The sequence below is a fragment of the Heliangelus exortis genome, chromosome 14, assembly GCF_036169615.1.
Source record: "Heliangelus exortis chromosome 14, bHelExo1.hap1, whole genome shotgun sequence".
Taxonomy (NCBI): Eukaryota; Metazoa; Chordata; class Aves; order Apodiformes; family Trochilidae; genus Heliangelus; species Heliangelus exortis.
Genome location: NC_092435.1, coordinates 1,684,179 through 1,702,019, shown reverse-complemented (window position 1 = coordinate 1,702,019; position 17,841 = coordinate 1,684,179). Strand labels below are relative to the sequence as shown.

The following is a 17,841-nucleotide window of genomic DNA, read 5'->3' as shown; positions in this document are numbered from 1 at the left end:
GTGAATCCTTCAGTGAATCTGTGGTGAATTCCTGCACTGCTCAGTCACAGCTTCCTGGCAGTGTACAAGACGTGCTCAGACTTCCCTTGTCCTTACTGGTGTCAAGAACCCTGAGAGGCCAGCTGGGAGCCAGACATGGTTCTCCTGGGAGAACGGGGTCTCAAGAAGGTTCCTTGGATGCTCAGTTTTGAGCATGTTTAGTTCACACCAACCTGAAAGATGCAAATCTTTTCCCTAGCCCTTGGCCACCGTGTGTTGGCCGTGCCTGTGTTTCACACAACTCATCAAGCTTCTCTCTGAGCCTCTGGTCCTTTCACTTTTAGCACATTGCAGCTCTCCAACTAACAGTTCTTCTTAAAGAGGTAAAAAGATACTAAGATACTACTTTTTTTCAAAATCCATGGAGTACAGGCCCAGCATTGGTCCTGTTTGGGTTTTTCTCAGAGAAGATGCAGTTCAGTGCACTCCTTGTCAATTTGTTATTTTTTAGCTATAACTTCTCAGCTCTCAAATTCCACTCCTGAGTAAGACACCTGTATTTGGAAAAAAATCTCACTAGTTGTATTAAGGGAACAAAGCAAAGTGTATTTTCTATGGATATTAAAGACACTAAGTAATATGTAGCAAACTACTGTGAAATTGATAAAGGACAGGATTAATCCCAGATGGACAGGTTTGATGCCCAGCCCTGGGGAAAGCATTTGAAGAGTTGGAATACATTCTGGCCTGTGGCCATAAAAACAGCCTTGATGCCCTTCAATTTGCCTCTTCTCTTCAGAATCCCACAGTTCATCTTTTCAAAATAAGACAGAAGCACAATAATAGGATAGTCTACAGCTTGCTTAATGTGCGTGTAACTTAGGAAGATAAAATAATTCCCTATAGGAGTCAGTGAAAGTTTTGTCACTGATTCCTGAGTAGCCAGGGATGCCCCCAGGTCAGCCACAGTAAATATGTCTAAAGAAAATGGTTCATAATTCAATCAGCAAAGACCAAAACTGCAACCCTGAAATCCCCTGCTTAGCCATTCACCATCGCTGAGAATGAGTGATCTCTGCAAGGATGTTGGGTTTTTTGTTCATTGCTCACAGTGCCTGGAATGAGGCTCCTGTTGGACCCAGACTTCTTGCTGTGACACTGTTGAGCAGCCCAGCTCTTACCTTACAGCTTCACCTGCTCAGTCCAGAGCACTGTGCTTGGCAGCACGGGGACTGCCAGAGTGAAATCCAGACCTCCAGACCTCTTGCAGCTTTAGCCAGTAGGTTCAAAAAAAAAGAAAATGTTGCCACAGTTCTGTTGTGGACTAAAAAACTGATAAAACTACTTGTCTCGGTTTGATTTCCATGAGAGTTTATCCCATCTCACAGAGGAGAATACAAACCACTTTCTGGCAAGCAAAACCCCCTGCCAACTAAAGACAGCAGCATCACTCCTGATACATAAGCAGGTACAGGTAGGACTCCTATATAACCGACTCATGTCATCTTCCCCAGGAATGTCCCTTGGTCCAGTTTTATGTAGTGAACCAAGCATAGGACAGTCCTTAGGACTTTAGCCATTTGTCAGGATGTTCAGATATCTGTCAAGAGTTGTGGATGACACGGTTTGTCCAAAACTTGTGGACAAATGACTTGCACGCACTCTGGGTGCTGCATGGAAAACCTGCTATGGAGCTGCATGGTGTAGTTGGTCAAATATGAATGGACAGAATACAAAATGTCAGAATCCCCCTGTCCCAACTGCTTTGTACGTGCATTTGTTAGTCCAGAAATCTCCAGGCAGGTAGATGGGAGCCCTTACACACACACACACACACACACACACACACACACAAATACCCCTTCAGGGCAGGGTTCCAGACACACTGGGCAGGCAGAAGCACCTCCTTGCAAGTGGAGCTATATTCATGCATGAGGGACATGTCTCCACTGAGCTTGGTCATTGTAGGTGACTTCTGCTGAGCGTGTTGGCTCTTTTAGATCCCATGCTTATCCCAAAATGCTGTGTTTGAGCACTGGCACCTCAGGCAGGGTTGCAGATTCAGTCTGGGCAGCCCCACGAGCCCAAACATCAGATGTCACTATGCCTCCCTTAGACACCAAATCCTTTTCAGATTTGGCCCTCAGAGTCTGTAGAATTCAGGGTGCTGACAGCCACACAGGTTTATTATTTTTGTGCTTCTATTTTTCAGTTACAAAATACTTCAAAGTAATCTAAATAAATTTTTGTCATTATAAAAGCAAACCAATAAACTTCTAAACAATCCGAACTGAAGTGACACAAATAACTACCCAGAGTAGTAGTCCCATGGTTACAGCAGTCAAAGCAAAGCTAGAGGCTTCAGCAAAGGTGGAAACAAAATTTTCTCTGCTCTTCCTTGTATTTATTAACTTGGGCTACAAAGATGGGTTTGGTTTGTAACTTAATTGCCACTTAAAGATGATTGCTGTGTAGCGAACTTCAGGAAATTGAGGCCAGATTCTTGGTCCTCTTGTATGTATTTGATCACAGATAACTGATTTTTATTCAAATAACTATTCTCAATTTCATAGAGTATAATTTGCTAATACTACTTCTTAGGAATGACCAGAAAAAAAAAAAAAAAAAAAAAAAAAAAAAGGTGTTTTATTAGAAATGGTACTCTGTGTCTTCTGCACCTCATCCATTGAGTCTGTGTACCCCTACAGGGTTTCTGGCATCTCCAGTGTATCAGGACAGGAGTGACAATCATCCTGATTTAGCAAGGTAACAAAATTAAATTACACAAGCAATTATTTGTGGACTCTAATTATTTGTGTGCTCTCCCAGCTGCCTAAAGATTGCTCTTCCCACTTCTTCCTGCACAATCCAAGAGGAGGTCTGAATAGGTTCTCAGCTTTCAGTTGATGGTCTGTCAAAATTAATATTCAGAGATTGCATCTTGTAAGAAGCACATTTATAGTCCTAGGAGAAGTGTGTGGTTTCATGGGAGCTCACTATTCAGAATTGTATCTGTCTTCAGAAATGCATGTGCATAGCACAAAAGGGGAAAACGAAGCAACTCCGCTGTTTCCTTCTCGGTAACCTGGGTTCACCTGTGTGAGATGAATTTAACCCTTTTATGAGTGATAAGAGTGCTGAATAGTGTATCCTAATGGCATAAAGAGATAGGAAAGTACACTTAAGAACGACTCAAACCTTTACACTTCGTGCCTCGGGCTATCTTTTCAATGATTTTTGCACTTTAATTTGGAAAAAAAAAATAATTATCCATTAATTGCCAGTATATTTCTGAGCTCCCCTACTTTTGTACCAAATGAGCTTGAAGGTCTACAAAGAAGGTGCTAGACACGCTAAGCTGCTTTCTGCGTATTAAAATACTCTCCGTAGGCTGCGTGCTTTTCGTCGTCGTGCACAGAAGAAGAAAAAAATAACCCTTGGATCTCTGAGGTCTCCGGTTTGTAAAGACAAGAAAGTGTTACTTCCCCTTTAAGCCTGGAGCCGGCCGTGTGTGAGAGTGCGTGTGTCTGTGTGTGTGAGAGTGTGTGTGTGTGTGTCTCCTCCTCTTTGAGTGACACAGCACTTAGATATGCCTATCAGTAACTTAAACCCCACAAACTCCACCTTCTAAGTGAGGAAGCTGTGGGTTGATGGAAATGTAGTGAGCAGATTGAGACAGACAGTGAATCATTAGCAAACTGCAACGCCAGGATGAACTTGTCTGGAACCTAAAAGGAGAAAACAGTCTCGGAGTCCTCTGCGGTGCTGGGTTTTGCTAAATACAGCCAAAGTGGATCTAAAAGCCGGCTGATCCCCAATCCAAGATGCTGCTGGTTTCCCAGCGGGTAGAAGCACCACGCATGGAGCCACATATTCCAGTAAGTAGCATTTGAAATGGGTACGGACTGGAAAAGTAGGAGTTGATTTAAAAGGACTTAAACACCCTCGGAATAATTGCCCGGCGCGGCCGGAGCCGCTTTCGGTCGGGGCTGTAAAGTTTGCAGACGCGGTTCCCCAAAGTGCCCACCGTGCGGTAGCTCTGCCCTGCCGGGGCGGGCTGGGGGAGAGGGGGCTGCGCCGGGGTTCGGGAGAGGAGAACCCAAAAACTTGGGGTACGGCTTTCGCTCTCCGTTCTGGGGGTATCAGCCCGAGGAGAGAAGGGCGGCTATCGCTGGCGGAGGGAGGGAGGGAGGGAAAAGGGGTCTGTGGTGTTTAAAATGGTGGTGGACAGACAAGGTGATCTGCGGGGCGGTGCGGGCTCCGGCGGGGGGGCTGGCTCCGGGCGGCCACGGTGGGGACGCTGCTGGACTGTCGGGTCACGGCTCGTATGGCCACGGGAGGCGATGGATGCTGCCAGCCCCGGCCTGGGGAGCTGCCGGTCCACCCGGCTCGTCGTAGCCCAGTGTGAACACAGCCGGGCTCGCTCAGCCACATCGCGGGGGAATTTTCTTTTAAACTTAAACGGGCAGGGAGAGAGAAACCCGTCACGGCACGGGGACGCCTCCGGGAAGGTGGCACGCGTAGAGGGGCTAGCGCTAGGCTCTATTATTATTATTTTTTAGCAACTCCGGTATTGATGTTGGTGTTGGCAGCGTTGCTTGGTCAGGTGTTGCCTGGTCATTTTGAGAGTCTGAAGCGCACGTTATATAGGCAGGATTTTGAACAAAAGGCTCCGCCGAACCCAGAAGGAACCCTGGGTTATTCCTGAAAAGAGTGTGGAGACAAACCCTCAGCCTCCTTTTTGGGTAGGTTGCGCGTCTGCGTGCGCGTTTCTCTAGACGGGAATAGCCCAGAAGTGAGGGAGATGGTGCAAACCCGGCGCGTTTGCCACTCTCTCCGAGACTATACAAGTATTTAAAATAAAACGCATGCTGACTCACGATTTAAACTGTTTTGGTTTCTCATCCTGTGATTAAGATCGGGGTTCAGAGCAATTGCAGGATAAACAAGGCGCTCACTGACTCGGTCCCACGTCTCCTCCTAAGGCAGGGGCTGCCCCTCTCCCCCCCGTCAATCGGCGATCCCTCCTCCCGGTCCCTCCTCCGCCGCCCTCCTCGGCCTGTTGCTCTGCCCGGGGGGGTGGCGGAGCCGAGGGCACCGCGGCTTTTGTTCGGGCTTGGCTGGCAGGGGGTTGTCACCAGGGTGACTCGGAGGGATCCCAGGGAGAACGGCCGTTTCTTGGAAGAAAACGGGCTTTGGTTTCCTTTCACACCGCCCCCCACCTCCCTCGCCACCCCTTGGTTCCCCCCCCACCCCCCCTCTCCTCCCTCCCCCGGAACAATAAATTAAAAGGCCGCTTTTGTTTTCCGCGGTGCTCCCAGCAGGGCGGCGGGGGAGGGGAGCGGGGCAGGGAGGAGCCGCGATCGGCCGGGTCCTTTCCTCGGTGCGGGGTGAGGACGCGCGGTCGCCCCCGGCTCCTCCCGTCGGAAGCGGCGGAGCCTTTCGGGTACCTCCGTGCTCCTCCGGGCACGGGCGCTGCACGGCGAGGAACCGGCCTCCTCCTCCTCCTCCCCCGGCAGCGGGGGGGACCCCGCAGTCCCTCCCCCGATCCGCCAGCGGGGAGATTATCCGCGTCTGGCCCCTTCCCCGCGCCGGGGGCGGAGGCTCCGGGCTCCCCCGGCAGCCGTGCGGCCACCCCGGCTTGTTGGGTGGGTGGGCAGAGGGGAGGTGGGAGGTCCAGGAGGGGAGAGGTGCTACCACTCTTATATAATGTGAGTGTTTGCCCGCTTATCCCTGTAATCCCTGGGTAATGCCTAATGCTTGTGCCCCGGGGGGCTGTTTTGGGGGAGGGGGTGTGTGGGGGGGGATAGAGCTGCCCCCTCCCGTGGCTCCCCCTCTGGGCCGAGCTGCTGGGGAAATAAAGCTGCTGATGTGCGAGATGGACCATATGGTGCCTCCAGGAGAGAGGGAGACGGAAGGGCCTTGAACCTGCCGGACAGAGCAGCTGCTTGCTGCCCACACCCCCCGGAGGCTGGGGCACGGGCATCCCGCGGAGAAGCGGCAGCTTTGCCCCCTGCCTTCCCCCATCACTTTTTCTCCCCCCCACCCACAAGGTGGGCGACCCGTGTTTTTGTGCATTACCGTGCGGGAAGCAGTGCGGGGGGTGGTGGGGAGACGAGAATCCGCATGGGTGAGAGAAGCCCACGGGGAGGGCTTTGCCTGCCCACGGCCGCCCTCCCCAAGCGAAAGGCAGGCAGGAGCAGTTGGAGTAAGTTACATACTAGCACCTAAAAAAGCAGCGATCTAGTTCTGGCACTGACCATTTTCAGTTCTCTCTTCCTGCCATATGTTTGGAAGAAAAAAAAAAAAAAAAGAAAAAAAAAGAAAAAAAAAGCAATTTCGGAAAGATGCTCTCAGCTAAGGGGAGGAGGTGGGCTGAGGGAGCGAGATACGAGGAAATTCCATGTTAGGAAAGCATTAGCAAGGGGTGACTTCTAATGTTTTCCTGCCACTGACGTTGACAGTGACACACATGTGTGGGTTGAAATTGGAACGTCACTGAGTTTTTAAACTCAACCAGGAAATAGTCTGTTGCTCAGGGATAGAAAACAAATAGTTTATATTGTAAAGCAGGTGAATGAAGAGCTGTTCAGTGTTAAGAATTGAGCAGGTTGAATTTAATTTAGGGTTGGTTTTTTTCAGAGTGGTGTTTGTTGGTTTTTTTTTTTTTTAGTTTGAGGCTTTTTCATCTCTATTTTTAATCCGTTTAACTAATACTTCCGAATCAGAAAAGCAAATATTGACAGGACTACACTTTCAGTCCCTTGTAACTAAGTACTTCGGACCTGCAAAGTTGCTTAGATTTTTTTAAAGCTAAGATATTTTTTTTAGTTGTTGAAGGGTTTGGGGAGGGCTAGTAATTTCAGGAGGCATTTATAATTTTTAAAATTTTTTTTTTTTTTATGGCTTCCTCTCACACAGGGATAAGTGTTTTATAAATACAGTGTGTTTGGGGTTTTTTTAGTGACCTTGTTATGAATGTTACAATGTGGTAGCTTTCAGAGATTTAAAATGGGATTAGGGAACTATTGTGCTAGATGCTTTCTGAACATGCAGGAAGATTTACTGCAAGAGTTCATGAACCAAGGTGTCAGGCTGGCACTCCTGTCCTGACTTAAATGGTCACTAACCTGCCTGGATGCAGCATTATAACAAGGATTAACCTAGGAACCAGCTACCTGAGAGTGACAAAAGTTAGGAAGTCAGAAGGTAACACAAGGGCAAGGGTAACAGTAAGTAAAATCCCTGAGTTGTCCCATAGGTTAAGTACAGTGCAACTCAGTGGTTCCCAGTCAGTTAATCAATAAATGTCCTGTGCTACTTGCTACTCTGATGGAAGTTGCCTTAAAATAACTTTTATGAGTACACAGCCATGGGAAAGTGAAGTAAATCTTGTGGAAGCTGTGACAAACGGATTTATCCAAACTGGGGGATGAAGTAGTAGAGGACTGTCTGAGCTGCTTAAATAGGGAAAAAGGCAAGATCCCCAGGTTGTCATTGTTCCCTTGTGCTGTCTGTTTCTGAGTGTCAGCATTTTTCAGCATTTGGGAGAAGGTGACTATAAGTTACGACTCATTAGTAATGGGTATGGTCTCCAAATAAAGGTATCTAAATCAATTTAAATGATGCTGGCACCTCTCCAAGGAACCATCTTTGTATCTGACACATTTGCCACTCACTTCTTGAAGCAACACTGCTATTTTTTCCTCTTTGGGAAGAGAGTAGTGTAACTTATTACAAAGGCTTTGTACCTGATGTTCCAGTTTGACTTGCTACATTTAAAAAAAAAAAAGTATTTTGAACTGAAGGAAGCAGTAGACACACCAAAGCTTTGCGTTGAACTGTTTTCTATCAATATTGATTTTTTAAAGGGGGGTTGTGTTATAAAGAGGGAGCTTTTATCCCCCTGAGCTCTTTGGCAATTATCTTCCTGCCATAAATGTTGATACGCACATAATGGATGTAACTAAAAAATCTCCTTATCCCAGCAGAAAAGGCTGACTGTTTGTTGGAGCAGAGAGAATGCTGAGACTGTGAATAGACAAACCCATATGTCGCTGGTGAGAGAGATAAATGATGGACGAACAGGAGTTGGTTACTATGGATCAGCACAATAAACCAATTCCCATCATACACCTCTCTTAATAATATACCAGTTTCAATGCCATTGATGGGTAACCTAGGTAGCACCAGCCAACTGTAAGTTTTTCAACTGTTCTTTTATACAACTCAAAGAACAGTTGGGACTGTTCTAATTTTTTCAGATGTTGAGTGCTAAAATTATGCGTAACTTCATTCCTTGCCAGTAATTTTGAAGGGGAACTTCAGAGCATTTCTGTAAAATGCCAAATGTGCACGATACCATTGTAAGTTTTGTTTTCTCCACCAGTGAGGGGGGGGGCACCAAAAAGGCAATTGCTTAACAGATATGTGAAAAAACTGTTTAGGCATCTAGAACTACCCTCGTTAGTGTTGTTTCAGGTTAGACCAGATACTGGAAGATACTGGAGTATTGTTTTAAGTGAAAATAACAAAAGAACAATACTGTTTTATTGGGAAAACAAGCAAACAAACAAAAAAACACCACCCCAAAATAACAGAACACAAACCTAAAAACTCCCACAAAAGAAAAACCAAGGCAAACAGCACTGCAGAATAGGCAGTGTCCAATAACAGAGTTTTAACTTTCTGTAACCCATTTCAGGGCTGACAGAAGCTGAAGTCTGGCAAAAAAACTTTGCCAAACAGTTTGTGCTTGATCATGGTCTTCCTCCCATGTACTCGATTATTACTGCTACTGCTTTGCACAGAAAACTGGAGTCTTTGTCAGTTAAAGTTTTCAATTTATGTCCTTCTCTACCGGTAGATATTTTTCACTACAATTGCTATGTACCAGCCTGTTAGCTCTGTTCCAAATGAAAGCATATTTCAGGATGACAGTGTAAGCAGGGCTCATGGCTCTTGGGATAGAACTCCATCGTTTTTGAAGTCACCAGTTGCACTACCAGAGGTGATGCAGTCAGAGAGGAGTAGCTGGCAAATGCAAATAAATGAGCTACAAAGAGCCTTTATCCCTCTTGGGAAGGCTCCTTACTGATAATTTTTTTTTTCTTTTTAAATGGAAGAAAATGTGTCACTTAAAGTCATTCTTTCCTTCAAGAGGAAAATACTTAACTGTGCAGCATTTACTTGCAAAGTTGCAGTATCTTTTTTGCTAGAGCTGTTTACTTTCGTGTGCATCTCAGATGAACTGGAAGGTGTTTGCTAGGCCTGGCAACCAGTTTTGCTCTTGCCAGGGCCCAGCCTAGCATGCTTTTTTTATTTTATAGTAGATAAATAAATTAATTTGGTCCTTAATTGTAGGACCAAATCTGAGTCTCAAGGATAAGGGCCTGGAGTAGGCAAGGGGCTTGCTCTCACCTGTTAGAGGAAATGCAATGGAAATAAAGGAGGGTGAAGGGTCTTGGCTGAATTTTAGCAGGCCCTTGGGTCCTGTAGGGGAGCAGTAGTACTCAAAGGGTAGAGCAGTGGAAAGAGGTGTGGGTTTCCTTCCTTCTCTCTGTATCACAGCCCAGCCAGCTGGACCGGCTTGGGGACATAGATTGTGCCCAGGGAGCTGGTGGCCAGTGGCTGTTTCCATGTGGCCAGTGAAATGGCAGCAGGGCCCAGGGGTGGGAGATGCAGAGGGATGTGGGATTTCGTTTGGCCCTGCAAGGGACTTGGCAGTTTTATTGATAGTGTTGCATAAGTACCCCATCAGGCATGTCCTAATTTGTTAATAATTGATGATCTGGGTAGGTAGTACCAGTGGTGTTAATGCACCCCCACACTGATCTGCAGTCTCCACAAGCCCCCTGTTTTGATTTTACTTTATTGCAATACAGGTTTGTTGGTGCCTTTTTTTTTTTTTTTTTTTTTTTTGGTGGTTGGTTGGTTGGTGGTTTTTTTTTCCTTTATCTTTGGGATTTACCTGGTGATTCAAGCTCTCAGCTGCCTGTTGTGCTTCCCTGTTTAGGCAGGAAAAGCTGGGAGCTCAGCCTGTGATATAGATTACCTCTGCAGGGGAGGGTGTTAACGGTGTTGCTGTTTCACCCCATGTCAGGCAATCTATTCCGTGGCACCACTATTAGCCCAGGGGGAAGCCAGGGCTTTGCACCTTCCCCCTGTGGAGCTCCAGCTGAATCAAGTGGGATGGATGTGGTGGTGATGCCTCTGAGGTTCCCACACCAGGATGTGTCTGCCCGGGGAAGCCAGGGTGCACAACAAGCACCTCAGTTTCTCCCCTTCTTCTAACAGGTTGTATTTGCACGGATTTAAAAAAAAAAACCAACAGCTTCTTCTGTCATGCCACAGCTAGAGAGGTCGGAAAAACCACATTTACTTCTGTTGACAGGTACAAAAAAAGAAGTACTTGCTGGATAGCATGATGTGGCTGCCTCTTTTGTCTTGGGCTGTCCTTATTTTGCATTTCTGTGGAACTTGCTTTTTTCTCGAATTAAGGACTCAGAACTCGGGAGCAGGTTTGGGAGTTACACCTACCCCAGACACAGCTATTTATTGTTTTCAGAACAACACAGCGTGTTTACTCTGTTGTGGGCAATGAAACCCATTACCCGCACTTAGAATCAGAAGCAGCAAGGTAACTTTCGAGTTAGGTTGTGAAATAAAATGCCATTGTTCGCTTTTATTAACGTCTCAGGGCTGATTACACGGCGGTCAGAAGCCTGTTCTGCTGTGCAAAAAAGGCTGCCTTTAATTTCAAGTGGTTGGTCCTGATCAGGCAGTCAGAGCGGCTGCAGCAACAACTGCTCTGAGCTCAGGCACATTTGTCACAAGATCATCCTGGTGGCATCTCCTGCTCGAAAAACTCTTGACTTTTTTTCAGTGTTTCCCTCTGGTTGGATTGCAGGGGTGAGGGACTTGCCAGTCTTGCCTGTTCTTTATGCCTGGTTGTGAGAGACTGGCAAGCTTTCTGCTGTTTTCTGAAGAGGGCCCAGCTTTACTAAGCTGCCTGTCTGTCAGGGATTAATTTAACCTCTAATTACTACATTTTCTTCACAGTTTGCTGCACATGAGCGTGTTATAACAAAAGCACAAAGAAGTATGTCATTTTATTTAGCCACTACCCTGAAATTAATTTAGGGGGTATAGAGTCAGATCTGACACACTTGGTGTTAAAATAATTGTGCTGGCATTAGAATTAAAGTACATAATCTTGTTGTTTCTAATGATACAACTGTACTTGTGTAAATAGTGGTGTTAACTCATTAGTTGTCGCCACATTAATAGAAATTATGTCTAGTTACAGAGAGATACTCAAATAAGCATGGAAGCAAAAGTTCCCCCAAAATAATTCACAGTTTCCCCAAAATAATGCATGATTTCTGCTCGATCCCCACCTACCATTTGGGTTTAGGATTACATGTCAAAGAGTATTTTGTTGGTTTTTTTCTAAAAAAACAACTTCCAAATAGCAATAAACAAACATTTACAAAGATTTGGGTTTCTTCCAGCTAGGATAATGAATTTTGAATTTTTTTACTGGTTTTTTTTTTTTTTTTTAACATGCTGCATCTTGGGAGCAGTACAAAAGGCCATATGTCCTCTTCTGCCTGCTCACCCCGACAGCAGCAGTGCCACAGCTCACGTTGTGCTGAGAGCAGTGGGGTAGCCTCGAAGGAAGGGAGTGAGGCTGTTTCTGAGGATGATTTCTCCTTTTCCAGTTCTGTGTTCTGTAATATTTGCAATGATGGGTTTGGGTTTTTTTCCTTTGGGAAGCGTGGCCAATCTCCAGTTTAGGTAAATGTAGTTAGAAGAACTCTGGTTGTGACATAATTTGTTGGTTGCCATCTCTTCATTCTGCTCTGTGCCCATCACCTTGGAGCAGACTTCTTGAAATGGCTTTGAAAATCTTAATTTCTCACATAGATTTGTCATCTGTGGATATGCAAAATCATTGGCTATGTATTTCTAGTGAAAACAAAGATTGGCTGTGTATTTTTGTGTCATGCATTTGGGTTATAAAACATGAGCCCAGCACAGTTGTTCTCTTTCAGTAAAACCTTCATTTGGTGGGAAACTTCCCCCCAAAATTCCCCAAGGTCGGATAGGGCACAGTTACAGAGTCAGATCTGGTACTCTTCTTTCTCAAAAAGAGAATTAATGTGGCATCCTTACCCAGGCTTGTGACAACAGTGACATAGGATTGCCAAAAAGACCGATGGAAGGGGATGGATGATTGATTCTCTTTGCAGTAGTAGTTCAGGTTATTTCTCTGAATTTTTTTTTTTTTCTCTTTTCTCAATTTTCAGACTGTATCAAACTGCAATTATTTAATAACTTCCAATGTACAACTGGACTGAACATGAATTAAGATCAGCTGATGTAAGGGATGGGGTGGCTGAGTGAGCTGACAGGGAGGTGTGGAGATGCTTTAGTTGGTGGGAGTTTCACAGGGTGGCTGTTTGATGGCTCTGTGGAGTGAGTAGTAAGTCCCTGGTCCAATATATGTGGATATGAGTTTTCATACAACAATTTGTAAATTTCCTAAGGTAGAAGCCAAGCCTGAATAATGCCTACTCTACCTTCAAAACTGTTAGGACTTTTTTCATAGGGTCAGAGTATCTGCAGGCCTTCAGAAGTGGAGGCAATTTTTGGAGTAGAGTTCCCAGGTTCTTACTCATCCATTGTAAAAAATGGGAATAATGGTGCTTTACCTTAACTTTCACACTCAGCATCCTTAACTGGTTATATATTTTGTAAATCACAGTGCTTGTTACTAGCTGAGATCTGTAAGGATACTTCATATCATTGGAATTTATATTAAAAATAAAGGCATGTACAATAAAGGCAGGTAAACCCCTCTCAGTGTGACTGATAGTTTTTATTTCATTACATTGGTTATAGTGCCAGTGCAGGTGGATCTTTTAATTTTTTTTTCCCCTTCTGATATCTTGTCACAGTGTCCTCCTTCTTGTTGTAACTTCAGAATTTTACGTAGGGGAAAAGAAAATATTTAAAGACCAAAATGGCATCTCCTCTCAGGTGTTTATTTAAATATTTTATTCTCCATCACAGGCCTTCATAGGTCATGTTTTGGGAAAAGGTAAATTAAGACATTTGTCATACATATTTCCACTCACACTTTAGATTTTTCTCCATTGGTTAGGCCGTAACATCTACTATGTAAATGTTTTCATTAGTTTAAGTATAATTATGCAACACTCACTTCATGTGGTTATCAGAATTTCAGTATAATTTCATTTTGGTTTGCTTAGTTACTTTAAATCTTACTAGGATTTTCACAGTTCCAAATTCATATATGAAAATTGTTTCTGAATTAATCTGGTAGTTCAGTAACCCAGTCGATCATACTGATCATGAGGCACTTTTAAGGACTTAACTTTTTGTGTTCCTTTAACTTACTTATTTTCCTAATGAACTGTGTTGATTTAGATGAAGTCACACAGACTGAAAAAAAAACCCCAACAAGTATATACAATCTTGCAGTCAGAAATACAGGCAAAAGGTTTTTATCTCTGACTGCCAAACGGTGACTCATTAAAAAGGAATTTTTGTTCCTCCCTTTTCAAAGGGTTACTCACTACCAAGCAGTAAATATCTAGTTTTGATGCTACTGCATTGAAATGCCTGACACTGTGGTAAGTCCAAACTCTGTAAGATTATTTGATCACAGGTTCCATGAAATGCTTTTGTGTGCTTGTTTGTTTGTTTTTCTCAACTGAAAACAAAACCACCACCAACAAAAACTGCTGGGGGATTTTCTTCATGTTCTACCCTGTCAGTTTGAGTACAGTCTAAAATGAACTATGTTTGGATTTTAATAGCAGGACCCTTCCCATTCCTTAAGCAATGGGTCATTCAAATTATTGTTAAACACACAGGACTAGCAAGCACTAATTTCTTTCTCATTTTGCACTGGGTAACATTAGACAAGGACACTGGAATTTATCTAAATAAAAAAATTCTCTTTCTCTTCCAAATCAAGGGTTGTGTGCTAAGCATTTTTTAATACTGCATTGTCTAAAGCTGAAAGTAGATTGTACTGAGCAGACACAGTCAAAATCCAATGAAAGTTATGCCCTTTTTCTCAGTTTCTGTATTACTCGTGACTCTCTGAGCCATTTCCTTTGTCTTCCTGTTCTTACCTACTCGAGACATTTGATGGAAGTGCACACAGGCATGTTTTAATCCTCCACCTCATCTCATTTATGGATTGGTTGGTTTGAACTTCACATAGCGTTGGAAGGATGTTTTCTTGGTTGCAGGAAAAACTTGTGTTTGATTTGAAGCAGAAGGAGAGTGTTCAGGCTTTTCAGTTTTATCAGAAGCAAATCTTGGTCCTTGGTCCCAGAAGGTAAATCAGCCTTAATTTCAAGTGAAAATCCTGCATCTTCAAATAACTTCCCATGTCAGTTGAAGTTCAGTATTCTTGAGTTTCAGAGATGAGTCAAATCTGAAGTGTGAAGGATGTAAGGGAAAATGTAGATGTTTCTTCTGATGCCACTCTCCCCCGGCTCAGGGCTTCTACAGTCCATCAGCTGTAAGGGAATGATTTGATTACTTTGTAGTGTTAAGCTAAAAGAATAAATCTAAGTGCCTTGGGAATGGGGAACCAATCCAACAGTCCAAAACAAACAAGTTAATAAATGTGAAGCATTTCTGCATGGTGCTGCTGCAGAAATGCTACTTCCAGAAATGCTTGGGGGCAGCCATGGCTATTGGACCAGTCAATTAGTGTAAGTATGTTCACTGTACACACCACCATTAATTGGATGCTGGGGGGTGTGCTTAGTGTTTTGAAGAACTGTGTGTCTTCTGTTGGTTATAAATTATTAACATTTTGAATGTGGCAGGCTGAACTGTTTATTGCTCATCCCCCTCCTTCCCAGTTATTCTACTTAGAAAAAGCTTGACCTAGGCAGTCTTAATTGCCCTTTCTTTAAAATCTTTCTGGATCTACACATCATCTACAAATTCCTTTTTTACTTTTGCCAGCTCTTTTCTCCCTCTACCCCAGAACCCAAAAATTTAACCAGAAATAGAGTATCTGAGGATTTCCACGGTTTAAAATCCAAATTATCCTCTCAACCTGGTTTCTGACACCCACATGCCAGGCTACATACAGTCTTGCAAGGACATAGATGCATGGAAATACTGTGAGTTACAGCAAGTGCTGTTCTATAAGAAAACCCTGCTAGTTCCCTGCATGGAACTGGTTTTGGCTGTTGGCACTTGTACAGAGAAGGTGCAAACCAATTACCAGAAGTCTTTTACCAGCCTGTAGCTTAAAAGTTGTGATATCTAAGAATGGTAGCAATGGTGAGCTAGCAGGAAATTGACCGATTCTGGCTGCCCAGAAGTCCTCTTGTGGAGCACCTTTAGTGGTAACTACATGTCTATTATTTCAGGATTTTAAAGGGTCACCATGCACTGTAGAGCCTTCAGCTAGTCCAGCAAATGTCCCTTTGTTGCCTTCCACACCCAGAACAGAAAAAGGTACAGGCCTTTGTACCAGGACTGCTACTGAATGCTTTGCCACCTGCTACCCAAAACGTAGCGAAGCAAACTTCAACTCCAGGTGGAACTTAGGGCTTGATTAACTTAAATTACCCTCCAGCTGAAGATGTTTTCAATGCCGAGGGGATTAGGTGGCGTATATTTTCAAGAAGGACACATTCATTATTAATCAGGGTTAAGCAACAACATCCAGTGGTCACTTCCTTTTGGAGGGTAGCTCAGTCTCTGCAGGGTAATTTGTTTGTTTATGTTTGCTGCTGGATCCTGACCCGGCACTGCTGCAGCTGCTCTGCGGTTCTGGCAGGCCCGGCTCCGCGGGTGGTGCCGCCGGAGCTGCTGAAGGAGAGGGCCAGAGACCTCAGGGCATGGAGGTGAAGAGGTCCAAAGTATGAGGGTAGGGGAGAGAGAGCAGGGACAGGCCAGGACCGAAGGGAGGGCAAAGCCAAGAAGCCGGAGGCAGAGCTGAGGAAGCCAGGCAGGTATCTGGAGGAGGATGGAGGCACAGCAGGTCCAGGCCCAGCTCGGGAGGGCTGAGGTTGCTCAAGTGCCTGGCCCGCCAGATCCTCCTCATGCTTCCACCCCAGCAGTAAGTGTTTCCTGTGTGCAGTGTCAGTCTGTGCTCCTTCACACTGACTTACAGGTGGTGCTCTTCTTTAGCTGTGTTGTATTTTTAAAGTTTGTGACTTTTTTTTTTTCCCCCCTTTGTGCTCTTCTTTTCCTTTTGTGATTGCTCTGCTGGAGACACTGGACTCCCCCAGCAGCAGGGAAGAGATGCTCCAGGCAGTTACTTCTCTGTTGCCCCTCCAGCAGCAGGCAGGGAGCAGTCACAGCACGGGGACCTCCCATTGCCCTATGATCACGGGCATCTGTTGGTCTGGTTTATTTTATTAGAAGGGTTTTTCTTGGTGTGAGCACTCTGCTTGGGCAGCCCAGCTACCAAGCAGCTGACCCAAGCACACAACTTCTGCTTCCTGTGCAGCTGCAGGACCAGCCCGTTGGCTTTGAGCCAGCACTGAGGCTGGGACATGAGGTATGTCTGCCCTCCTCTCCTTGTGTAAATTCCCTGGTTCAGGCAGAAATAGTGGAGACCACTTTCACCAGCCTAACCTTCAGCAGGACAGTTAGGATGGTTGCCTGAGCTAAATTTGAGCTGCAGAAGTTGCATAAGGCTTGAAGGAAATAATCTGGCACTTGACCCACAAAGAACAGAAGTGCCTGGAAGCAGCAATGCCAGGCTTCCCTGGGCCAGCCCCACAGGCACATCTGCAGGAGATCAGCACCTCGCTGTGCCCAGGAAGCTGGCTCACAGGATCAGCAAAGCTGCTAACAACCCATCCTCCCAAATCCCCTCCAACAGACATTTGGGATCTTTGGCTTCTGTCATCTTGAAGGTAGTGATGTTCTCTTGGGTGTCTCCAAAGCGTTGTAGCTCCTTCAAAGTTAGGAGACATAATTCAGTGTTTATAAAGGCAGACAGGAAAGTAAAAGATTCTTTGGTTCTCTCTGAGCACTTTTTCACACATAGAAGGAATGAGTCACTCGACATTTCATTACTGAATAGGAGATGATTTACAAGTGTGTGTGCTCTAAGATGAATGTCGGGCGATGAACTCCTGTAGTTTCCTCCTTGGCCATGCTGTAAACGGGCTTCAGCCAGTTTGATGTAATTCATTCTGTGGCCTTATGCTGTCTTTTGAAATGGAAACATCACCCTTCTCATGATCTTTTGAAGGTTAGAAGGGTGATTAACATGGGAATTCTTGATTAGCTTTAATTCAGCTCTACTACTCCAGGAAAACATAGTTCCTGAATTGCACAAAGACAGGCTCTTCAAACAAGGATCTAAATCAGCATACTGGAGATCCTGTTGGTAGGTGTGGTGGCTATGATTAATATTTACTCGATGCCTTTCATCTTCCAGGTACTTTGCACAGAGCAAGCATTTAATTTTCACAGAAGATGTATGAGTTAGGTGAAATAAGTTTTACTGTGTCTGCTTTATTAATAAAGGCAGGGAAACTGAAACAAAGAGATTAAAGTTGCTTGCGCATAGTTACAAAGGAGGACAGCACTGAAACTCTTATTTCTGTCTACTATTCCTGTGTCCAGACTAATATCTTCTTTGTAAGAAGAAGCAGCAGGACACACTTTTGAGTAAGAACATCATGAGAATTTAGTGAGGCAACATAGCAGATGTTGCAGCTGCCCCTCTGGCACTTACACTGGTGGCCTGCTGAGCGATGCTCTGTTCTTCATTGGCACTGCAGTCTCTCATACACCCTTTGCTTGAGTTGCAAAGCAACTGTGGACCTTTTCTTAGGC

The 17,841-nt window shown here is 44.8% G+C and overlaps 1 protein-coding gene across 2 annotated transcripts in view; it reads left to right on the top strand.

The window, feature by feature from the left end:
• The first annotated feature begins 3,430 nt into the window (after nt 1-3,430).
• Nucleotides 3,431-17,841, top strand: part of MAMLD1 (mastermind like domain containing 1) — an 82,915-nt gene continuing 68,504 nt past the window's right edge. For both annotated transcript variants that reach the window (XM_071757405.1, XM_071757404.1), the window contains exon 1: nt 3,431-3,857. In XM_071757405.1, the coding sequence (XP_071613506.1) occupies nt 3,804-3,857 (54 nt within the window). In that variant the 5' untranslated portion in view covers nt 3,431-3,803. The remainder of the gene's footprint in view (nt 3,858-17,841) is intronic.